Source organism: Aquarana catesbeiana, linkage group LG06 (assembly GCF_042186555.1).
Source record: "Aquarana catesbeiana isolate 2022-GZ linkage group LG06, ASM4218655v1, whole genome shotgun sequence".
NCBI classification, from domain to species: Eukaryota; Metazoa; Chordata; class Amphibia; order Anura; family Ranidae; genus Aquarana; species Aquarana catesbeiana.
The window spans coordinates 312,286,130-312,297,603 of record NC_133329.1 but is presented as its reverse complement, the minus strand read 5'-3'; the positions used below and the strand labels follow the sequence as shown (position 1 = coordinate 312,297,603).

The following is an 11,474-nucleotide window of genomic DNA, read 5'->3' as shown; positions in this document are numbered from 1 at the left end:
AGAAGCGATGCAGGGTGTCGCTGGTCCCGGGTGTCACTGGTCAGCACTGATGCAGGGTGTCAGAGATCCTGGGTGTCGCTGGTCCCGGGTGTCAGAGGTCAGGTCTGATGCAGGGTGTCACTGGTCCTGGGTGTCACAGGTCAGCACCAATGCAGGGTGTCACAGGTCCTGGGTGTCACTGGTCAGCACTGATGCAAGGTGTCAGTGGTCCTGGGTGTCACAGGTCAGCACCGATGCAGGGTGTCACTGGTCCTGGGTGTCAGAGGTGAGAAGCGATGCAGGGTGTCGCTGGTCCCGGGTGTCACTGGTCAGCACTGATGCAGGGTGTCAGAGATCCTGGGTGTCGCTGGTCCCGGGTGTCAGAGGTCAGGTCTGATGCAGGGTGTCACTGGTCCTGGGTGTCACAGGTCAGCACCGATGCAGGGTGTCAGAGATCCTGGGTGTCAGAGGTCAGGTCTGATGCAGGGTGTCACTGGTCCTGGGTGTCACAGGTCAGCACCGATGCAGGGTGTCAGAGATCCTGGGTGTCAGAGGTCAGGTCTGATGCAGGGTGTCACTGGTCCTGGGTGTCACAGGTCAGCACCGATGCAGGGTGTCAGAGATCCTGGGTGTCAGAGGTCAGGTCTGATGCAGGGTGTCACTGGTCCCGGGTGTCACAGGTCAGGTCTGATGCAGGGTGTCACTGGTCCCGGGTGTCACAGGTCAGGTCTGATGCAGGGTGTCAGAGATCCTGGGTGTCAGAGGTCAGGTCTGATGCAGGGTGTCACTGGTCCCGGGTGTCACAGGTCAGGTCTGATGCAGGGTGTCACTGGTCCCGGGTGTCACAGGTCAGGTCTGATGCAGGGTGTCACTGGTCCCGGGTGTCACAGGTCAGGTCTGATGCAGGGTGTCACTGGTCCCGGGTGTCACAGGTCAGGTCTGATGCAGGGTGTCACTGGTCCCGGGTGTCACAGGTCAGCACTGATGCAGGGTGTCAGAGATCCTGGGTGTCAGAGGTCAGGTCTGATGCAGGGTGTCAGAGATCCTGGGTGTCAGAGGTCAGGTCTGATGCAGGGTGTCAGAGATCCTGGGTGTCAGAGGTCAGGTCTGATGCAGGGTGTCACTGGTCCCGGGTGTCACAGGTCAGGTCTGATGCAGGGTGTCACTGGTCCCGGGTGTCACAGGTCAGGTCTGATGCAGGGTGTCACTGGTCCCGGGTGTCACAGGTCAGGTCTGATGCAGGGTGTCACTGGTCCCGGGTGTTAGAGGTGAGAAGCGATGCAGGGTGTCGGCGGGTGTGAGTGGTGCAGGACCCTCGGAGGGAAGAGTGTGATGCAGTAGTAGGAGGAGACAGGAAGGAGAGGCAGAGAGGAGGAGGAGGAGAGAAGGGAAGAGACTTCTCGGAGGAAGAGAGGAAAACACAGCAGGATCAGGACTCCGTCTTGCAGGAATAGAAGGAGAGAGCCGGGGATCGGGGATCGGGGGATCGGCCACACACAGCGGACAGCCCCGGAGATCGGTGACAGCTCGGAGAGATTGCCTCCCCTGTACACTCCGCTGTGTCCTCCATCCCTCCACCCTGCACTGTATATAGAGATCAGTGTGTGTCTCCTCCATCCCCCCCCATACATATTCATTGACCCCCCTGTGTTGTCTATGAGAGGTCCCATCTGAGCAGACTCCTTCCATTCTCCCTCCTCCTCCTCCCCCCATTATATTGTCATTTTGCAGTACAGCCCAGTCCTGTGATCCCCTCTCCACCTCTGCCTTACTACCAGGTAATGGTCACCCCATGTACATGACTTCTCCTCCATCTCTACTCACATGACACTTACTTTGCAGTTATCTGACAACTGGATTTCTGCTATGGCAGCTCCATATCTGCCTTTCCCCCCCTGCATAGTGTATTCAGCATGTACCCAGTGAAGGAACAGAGATCCATTCTTGTAGTTCCTATATTTCTGAATGAGCTCCCCACTTCTATACAGACATGTCCCCTTGTCACTCATTGATCAATAATGCTAATCTGTGAGATTTCCTTTCCATAGCACTACACTGACCTTTGATCTGGGGTTGTATTTTGTCCTCCTTATTTGCAGTCCTTAGTATATTGCACCCCCACATCTCATCCTGGACCTTTCCTCCTTCTATCTATCCCACCTCTATTACATTGCACCCCCAGGCTGGATATGTGAGGCCCTCCCCAGCCTGCAAGGATGAACTACCAGCAGCAACTGGCCAACTCAGCGGCCATCCGGGCTGAAATCCAGCGCTTTGAGTCAGTGCACCCCAATATCTACTCCATCTATGAACTCTTGGAGCGACTCGATGAACCCGCACTACAGAACCAGATCCGAGAACATGTCATAGCCATAGAAGGTAAGAGGGGATTTTATGGTGCTTTGTTTGCTCAATTGAAAGCGCTATTTCAGTGTTATCTGCATTGTTCCTGATCAGGCATGCATATGTAGTTTTTATATCATTTTTGTTGTCTATCAATATTGTGTGCAATGTTTGGGTTGTCATTGCAGATGTGCCTTGCCGTTGTTAACTCTGTGACTGCTCAATGGGTTTTAAACACATTACTTTGCTATGCTGCAGTGAAACCTTCCAGCGTTTGACCCCTTTACCTTGCCAGTTGTACCCATCTCCCTACAGTAGCCATTCTCAGTCAGGGTCCTGTAATACCCTAGGGTTCCTCCAGAGGTTGCTGGGGGTTCCCTGAGCTGTGACTGGTTGACCTCTCATTGATGGTGCCTACCAATGCTGGTGGCATGACCCAAATATCTTTTTGGGTGGCATTCTTTCCACTGACCACCAACCAGTATTCTTTGGTAACCTAGGGTTTCCTCAGAGGTAGCTGGGGTTCCTTGAGCTGTGACTGATTGACCTCCAATTGGTGGTGCCTACCCAGTTTTGGGGCCAATGCTGGTGGCATGAGCCATTTTATTTTTTAGGTGTCTAAAAGGATGGCATTCTTTCTATTGACCACCAACCAGGGTTCCTCCAGAGGTTGCTGGGGTTCATTGAGCTGTGACTGATTGACCTCCTCCCATTGATGGTGCCTACCAAGTTTTTGGGTCCACGCCAGTGGTATGACTCAGTTATTTTTTTAGGTATCTAAAAGGGTGGCTTTCTTTCTATTGACCACCAACCAGGGTTCCTCCAGAGGTTGCTGGGGGTTCCGTGAGCTGTGACTGATTGACCTCCAGTTGAGGGTGCTTGCCCAATTCCTAGGCCAACAGTGGTGGCATGACCCAATTATCTTTTTGGGTGGCATTTTTCCTATTGACCACCATTTGTCTTTCTGACCCCTAATCATTTCAGAAGGGGTTTTCCCAAGACCTGAAAATTTTTTTAAGGGTTCCTCTGGAGGTAAAAGTGTTGAGAAAGGTTTCCTAGTGGGGCCATCATTTTATATTAAGTATAATTGAGAATACAGTATATAGCCAGGAGGGCTCCACAAGCCTCTTCATTTAAACACTCTACTGACGTTGCCTGCACTTTACTTCATTCTGCAGTAATAAAATCTTTCTTTTTGGTTTGGGCTGTTCTATGCGTGGTATATGGGAAAATCCAGAAATATGCTTGTATCCCCTGGGTTTTCTCAAAAAGACATCCCCATCAAGTCATTGTTAGAAGAACAATTCCATAAAAAGTAGTAAGTGTGTGAACAATGCTTTGTACGCTGCACTGCCAGCAAAGGAATGCAGATTGCTGTAAATATTTGCTGTAAACTCACATTATTCTGGGCATGGTCATGCGTATATTATAAATATCACAGGGGTGCTTGTTAGCGTTACACACCCATTTTTTAAATTTATGAATAGGATATAATATTGCTGTGTATGTAGATCACAAAGGAACTAATGAGCATTTGTGGCATCTAAAAAATGCCATCCACAGTGGCTATGGTTAGGCCGTGATCATTTCAGCCATTTTACCATACAGAACAAGAGGCATGCAGGGCACTTTACTTTAAAAATAGCGATCCGCATTATAGGGATTTATAGTGCATCTGCACCCCTGTACAGCAGTGTGCACTATGGAGTCATTGCTATCTGTTTATACTGACTTCCCTCATTGACAGGTAACAGATGATATGGATGCCTCTGTGTGTGTTCTATACTGAGTGTGGCGGGACAACTGGCTTTGTAAAACAGGTGATGGAAATGAAAAGGAAAAATTTATGAATGTCCACTTATCTGCCGCTGCAACTTTCCTTGCCTAATCACTTATAGAAGACAGATTTTAATGCTATCTGGGTTGCAAAGTGATAATTTTTTTTTTTTTTTTTTTATGATATATGGCTTATCCTTCCCAGAAATCTCAAATGCATTACCTTGCATGTTTGAATGACCCCATTCAAATGGCTTCAAAGGCAAGACACAGGGCAACGCACCAACAATGGAGCCTTATGACATATTACAAAAGCCATTGAATGTATTGGAGAAACCGATCCTATTGGAAACTTTGTATATTCTGATGTCAATGCATTTTGGCTTTCTTGTAAAAGGCAGCAAAATGGACGACAGCATATTTACCAATTTTTGCTAGTGATCTTATCGGTGGTCATCTATAATTGAATTGTGTATATGATAAAATGGATGATTAAGATAATTCAGTTGAATTAAAAATTATGAGCATTTCTGAAATCAACTGGTTGCTTCTTTTGTGGCTGGGTTTGGGTGCGCTGGGGTAGTTTGAAAAGCAGACCAGTCTCTCATTTTGTAATTTTATCTGAGATATTCTTTTCTGTGGCTTGCCACAGAAGCATTTTTATCCATTGATGTGGAACCTTAAAACGGAACTAAACCTTCCTGTCATTTTCAGCCATGGAAGCTGCCATCTTAATCTTTGATCTGCAACTGCCCTAGTGCTGCACATGTGATCAGTTATGATATTAGCCGTTTGGTTGAGAGCACAAGCAAATATGACAGTTGGCATTCCCAGCATGCTGAGAATGTAACTTTTTTTTGAAACCGTTGAATCGATGGGTTTAGTTATGTGTTACATTACTGTAGTTCCAATGGAATTGATTAGATAAATGATCCAGCGATTAGTTGGTGTATCAGAAGATTCCTATTGACTGGGTAATCATTTAATGCACAGTAATATTCACAGAACAGTCAGATTTCAGTTTACAGCACTCAATAAGAGTGAAATAATTTTCTGCTTGGGGACTGCTGGATAAAGGACTATGTCACTTTAAGTAAAGCTGGTAACACCAATAGTAAAATCCAACTGATTTCTCTATCCCTGCTATACAAGTGTGGAAGGACAAATCTCTCTCTGTGCCTTTTTGTATTCTGACAGCGCACCATAGGGAATTGCCAGCATTAGGTTGCTCTTTAGGTTACGTCCTTTAAAGCCCCCTCCCAGTTTATCCAGCAGTTTGCATAGTTATTTTCACCATACGGCCTTGCTTGACACCATTGTAATTCCGGGCAATGTGTCCATTGCTCATATGCGCCAATCGCCCCATTTATTTTAATAGAAATGATTAGGGTGAGAGATGCCTGTGTACATGGACACATGGCCTATTTTTACATATGAAAGTTGCTGGGCAATTCCACATAGTACAGATCTCTGGAGCAGGGCTGATGGTAATTATTTAACCACTGGTTATACAGTACCAAGTGGGGGTAGGGGTGAGCTATAAAGGACAACTTCGCTAAAAGTAAATTTGTCCTCCAAAGCCAATCATTCACTTTCCTAAAAATTGCAAAGCTTGGCTCCTGCAAGAGAAGACATTCAGTACCTACCTCTGTGCGGGTGGCAAGTCTATACTCTCCTGTCTTCAAGCAGAACAACCTCCAGCAAAGTCTTCACCATTCATCACTTCCTGAATGATGAAAGCTTGCACCCCCTACTGTACACAGTGGTTCCTCCTGCCAAGCCACTATGTCTGGAATGACAGGACTGGTGGGAGGAACTAAAGTGCACTGCGGGGGGATGCAGATCTTTGACACCTCTGGAAGTGTGTTGAATGCTGTAGACTTTCCCAGAGGATCTGTAGCTTGAAGACAGCAGAATCCAGACTTTCCGCCCGCCTGAGAGGTAAGTAGTCATTGTCTTTCCTTGCAAGCTTTGCATTTTTTTTGGAAAGCAACAGAGTCGCTTTAAAGGGCCTTTCTAGCAGTTTGCCTCATTTAGGGATAGTTCACCCCAGATGTGCTGTCTTGAATTTTGTTGCATTTTCTAGTGCAGGCAAAACTTGGACATCGGAAAATCTACTGTTTTATATAGGGCCATGGTCACCCCAAAGCATTGAGAATAAAGCGATCTGCTGCACCCTGGATATACCACCTGTAGTTTTTCCCTTCAAGTCAATTTAAAAGAATCGTGGAAACAGTCGCCTAACATGCATGTAAATAAAATGTCCCTCCTATATAGACCTTCTAGGCCTTCACAATAAATAGCTGTTTGTCTCATCGACTATTGAATGTGCAGAGCTTTTTATGAATCTACAGAGTGACTTTTTTGGGGATGAATGTTTCTATTGAGGCGTCTTCTCCTATGTGGGATGTCAGCACTTTATGCAGAACCAGTGGACATTCGAGAAAATATTCTCTGTGACCATGACCAATTATTGTATGCACTCTAGCAGTATTAATCGTATTAGAAACAAACCTGTACCACTTTCATAGATCTGTGTGTTTGATCTTGTCTACAGTTCTGAGCTGACAGTGTGTGCACAGGTTAATTATCCTTTAAAGCAGAATGCCAGGATAAGCCAATATTGTCTAAATACAAGAGGCATGTGTATTCATACTTAAGTCTTGGTGTACTTTTTCATATTTTTTTTCCAGATCCGTGCAGTAATCCAGCATGGGTTTTCTATAATTGAGACCAGTCACTGCTAATCTTTCTCCCTGTGCAGGGTGCTTGGTCTTGTCTCCGCCCCCTCCTGTAGTTTTCTATAAGCGATCTGTATTAGGTGGGCCTGCTCAGCCCCTCCCACAGCTATTCTCTCTGCACAGATTCCTTTGCAAACCCAGACATTTACAAGGCTAATGTCAGGGTTTGCAAAGGAATTTGGCACACAAAAAAGTAAATTTATATCCTTTGTGGTTAATGAAGAAAATATTTAAATGAAAATATTTGGGGCCAGAGTTCAGCTTTAAACAATTTTATCTGGTTGTAAACTTTTTTTCAGATAGTATCTAAAAGCCTGCTTGTGTTGACATTCAACCAACACCCGACAGGTAACCAAGACCTGATGTGATATTTAATTCATTTGCACGGCTGAGGATGATCCTGCTGACATGGTTACCGTACAGAACGCCTGGCATGTGCCCTGTAAATCTAAGCCCTGGCTGAGGTGTGAAACCAGAGACGCATGAGACTTGTCACCTGCTAACTATCTACCTGGCTCACAGGGACCTGACTTGGTAAATACTTGCATTTCACAGGTCCAGGAGTCTCAGAAATCTACTGTATTTACGAAGCCTACATTTCTAAAATGCATGTGTGAGAGTGACACAGATTTTTTATTCTACTGGATTATTCTCGGTCCTGCTTGTGGGGTTTTTTATGCTGTTAAAATGTATATCAAGACAAAAAAAACTTTTTTTATTTTTCATTTTTTTTTTTTGTTTAATTTCCCCTCGCTTCCTGTCCTGACAACGGTTTACTAGACAGGAAGTTAGAAAACTCTCCAACTCCAACACCGACATAAATAAACATGATTTTATTTAGTAGAGTAGATGAAAGCTAGAACCTTTGCTCTGTCTGGGTCCCTGTTGTCGATTTCCCTCACTTCCTGTCTGGTGAAACTGTTGTCAGCAGGACAGAAAGTGAGGGTAAATCTCTCTAAAGGGAAATACGCTAGATTTAAGAACACAAAAGAAATTCAGACCCTTCCTGACTCTGTAAATATCCAGTACATGCTGTTGCTTTTAAAGCCTAAATCTGGGCAGCAGACAGAAACCCACCCTTGCAGTGGACCCCCCTTCCTCCGCACTGCAAAGATTAAATGCTTGTTTGTCTGGGGGTAGAGCAATAAGGTGTAATACTTGCCCTAGTCCTAGACGTTCTCCCCCTCCCACCGCCTTCTGCCGCTTGCCCGGGCTCTCCCGTCCCATCGGGAGGCCCGAGCAACTAGCCGTCACGTCCGCCGGATGGCCGAAGACCCGAACAAAGCCGATGCTTCGTTCGGGTCTCGGATTTAGTAATCCAGAAGCGATGTCATGACATTCACTTCCTGGATTACTGACATCTTCAAGGAGCCAGTTTTAAGAAATAAAGTACAGTAAAACCTTGGTTTGAGAGCGTTTTGCAAGACAAGCAAATTTTTTAAATAAATTTTGACTTGATATACAAGTAATGTCTTGATATACAAGTAGCGTCATGTCACATCTGAGTGTAAAAGAGAAGAGAGGCGCCTCTAAGTGTAACAATACAGTTCCATTTAATGAAGGTACAACATTTAGAAACTCACATGGTTGATGATTAAAACAGGCACATCAAAGTATGCAGTCATTTGGGATAAAGCTGTCCACATAGACCATACTCCGCACCGCATTGACATCATCCCTTCCACGTTGCGCTCCACGAGTGCTTCAAGCCTTGCCTTCAGATCGCTCTACTGCAGGGTAGTCTTCCCAGTCATGATTGCAGACTGACAGCGGTGAGAGCGGTGCGGAGGATGGTCAGTGTGGACAGCTTAACCCCGGATGCCTGCATACTTAGATGTTCCTGTTTTAATCATCAACCATGTGAGTTGGTAAATATTGTACCTTCATTAAATGCAACCAGATTTCTACACTTAGAGGCGCCTCTCTTCCCTTTTATACTCTGTAGCTCCTGCTGGATTTTGCTTCTAATCCCTTTGTGGAGGCTTCCATTTGTGGATGGACATTTTATGGTTACACAACCTATCACATTGCTATAATCTTTTGGACTATAAACTGAAGGACCTATGAATAAATGGTTGTGGAATGAATCATTAGAGTTTCCATTATTTCTTATGGGGAAATTCGCTTTGATATACAAGTGCTTTTGGATTACAAGCATGCTTCCATAACGAATGATGCTCGCAATCCAAGGTTTTACTGTATTCAAAAACGCTGATCTTGACGTTTTGAATACTTTGAAGTGCAGAGGGGTTTTGGGTCTTATAGACCCTCGATCTCTCCATAAAGAGCACCTCTCACATGCCTATTACTGTCACAAGAGATGTTTACATTCCTTGTGACAGCAATAACAGTGCTAAAAAACAAAAAAAACAAAAAAATTTAAAATGACAGTGTAAAAATTACTTTTTTAAATGTACAAAATATCTGCAAAAAATATTGGCAGGAGAGGTGGCCAAAATATTGGTATTGTATCGGCACCAAAAAAACGATAACGGTCGATCCCTAGCATGTACACAAAGGGGAGCGAATGCTCATCATGTCATTGAACTAATATGGCTACATGGCCCTAGTAAGGCAATGACATTGTATGAAAACATTCAATTTCTTTGCCATCTCTCTATATAGGGTCAGAAATGGGGATATCATTCAGAATATTATTATCTCCAATTTGAACTTCGGGTTAAACATTATTTTCAACTGGGATTTTTTTTAATTGTTACAACACTTTTGGAAATACTATGAAAAATCACAGTGGCCTCTCGAACTGCATAATATGTCTGAATGTATATATGTTTCATTTTGAATACTTGCAATTTAGTCCAATTTCAAATAATACATTTTAAAGAGTCAAAGAATTTTAAAACTTGAAATGGATGAACTGACAGTCAATTTAAAAGGAGAAATAAACACACAGCCTGCAAAGATCTGTATCCTTTGAGGGGCTGGTCATTGGGCATGGAGGAACCTGTTGGAACGAGGAGAATGGCCTCTGGGTGCATCAGCACTCTGCCCCATAGCTGCATGCCTACTGGTACAGTAGATGTGACCAAAAACGCCATCCCAGAACACAAACTCTGCGTCCAGGGCCTGTCAGTGGCCCTTCTTACATCAGTATGTGGATAGTGGCAGTGCTGGCCATTGTTTGTAGATGTTACAAATCTGGCCACAGCTGTTTACATCTATGTGCGTAGGGCTGAAGTCTCTCCGCCCATTTCTTTCCCCTGGAAATCCCAATCAGCCATGTGAATGAAGCCTGAGGCTGTCCTGAGGTGTAGGGATGTATTAAATGTATCCCAGGAGTCTGCGGGCTGTGGGCCTGGATAAAAGGGGATTGGGGGGGGTGTGTGTTTGGGACGTACAGAGGGCTACGTCATCCTTACCTAGGTGAGGAATTGGGCAGTTGGAGTAAGTGGGCCTGCTGGAGTTTTCTTACCTGACATGTGCCCTTGATTGTCCTGATTATGGTTATGATGGAAAATTCTTCATTCCTTCAACTATAAATAGAACATCTTTTATTAACCTTTGTACCATGATATTATACTAGTTGTTTTTCCTGTTCCAAGAATATTAGATCTAGTCTTGACTTTTTACGAGTCAGCAGAATGCAGGACATGGGATCAGGATGCAGTACTGAGTTCTGAGTCAGCAATGTTATGACCACAGTGTGTAGCTTCATGTATTCATGTATAGTACATGAAATGATGGCGTCACCCAGCCTGTGGGCTTTTCTTTCTTTAAGATGCCCCCAGATCTGTATGCGGGGGATATTCCTGGCCTGGAATTATTTTGTCAGCTGTTATGGTGTATGTATTGTTGACTCCCTCCCTCAGTGCTCTGTGTAATTACTGTCACTGTATCTTGTAGCATCTGCCTGACAAAATGGGCAAATAACCACACACCTCTTCTCGGGTTGTATGCCCATGAAAGGGGCTCACTAGAAACGTTAAAGTGACACCACACTCTGGTTTGAAAAAAAACCTTTTAATATATAAAAACAATTGTTCTCTATTATTATTATTATAATTATTATACAGCTTTTAGGCCCCTTTCACGCGGTCGGACCGTTCAGGTCTGCCTGTCAGTTTTGACAGCGGACCTGAACGGGCGCTCCATGTTAGCCTATGGAGCAACGAATGTCAGCGGAGACATGTCCGCTGACATCCTACCCCGTCCGATCCGCTAAAAGCAGACAGATGGCGCTACGTCCGGGTCCGTTGCTATCGGATCGGGTGAGATCTGACGAAAACTGACATTCTGTCCGTTTTCATCCGATTCCTCCATAGGCAGCAGCGGCGCCTGACAAGCCCCTCCCCGCTCAGTGAGCAGAGAGGGACCTGTCATCCGCCGGCTCAGTGGAGATCAACGGACTGATCTCCCGCTGAGCCAGCGGACCGAGGCGGGCTCCGTGGAAACGGAGTCCGCCTCATGTGAATGAGGCCTTACATAGCGCCAACAGTTTGCACAGCGCTTATCAAAATAAAGGCAACATTACAGTTACATTACAATTTGGTACAAGAGGAATCAGAGGGTCCTGGGCATTAGAGCTTACAATCTAAAAATGCCCTGTTTACACCACAGCACTGATATCATGCAGATTTTTTTCTGCGCAGGAATCTGCAACGTGTATGCAGTTTT

General features: G+C 45.2%; 1 protein-coding gene across 3 annotated transcripts in view; it reads left to right on the top strand.

Moving 5' to 3' along the window:
* Positions 1-1,354: 1,354 nt before the first annotated feature.
* AGAP1 (ArfGAP with GTPase domain, ankyrin repeat and PH domain 1) overlaps positions 1,355-11,474 on the top strand; it is a 593,970-nt gene continuing 583,850 nt past the window's right edge. For 2 of the 3 annotated variants that reach the window (XM_073633654.1, XM_073633653.1), the window contains exons 1-2: positions 1,355-1,757; positions 2,162-2,358. In XM_073633654.1, the coding sequence (XP_073489755.1) occupies positions 2,196-2,358 (163 nt within the window). In that variant the 5' untranslated portion in view covers positions 1,355-1,757; positions 2,162-2,195. The remainder of the gene's footprint in view (positions 1,758-2,161; positions 2,359-11,474) is intronic. The other variant, XM_073633655.1, reaches the window with a different exon arrangement.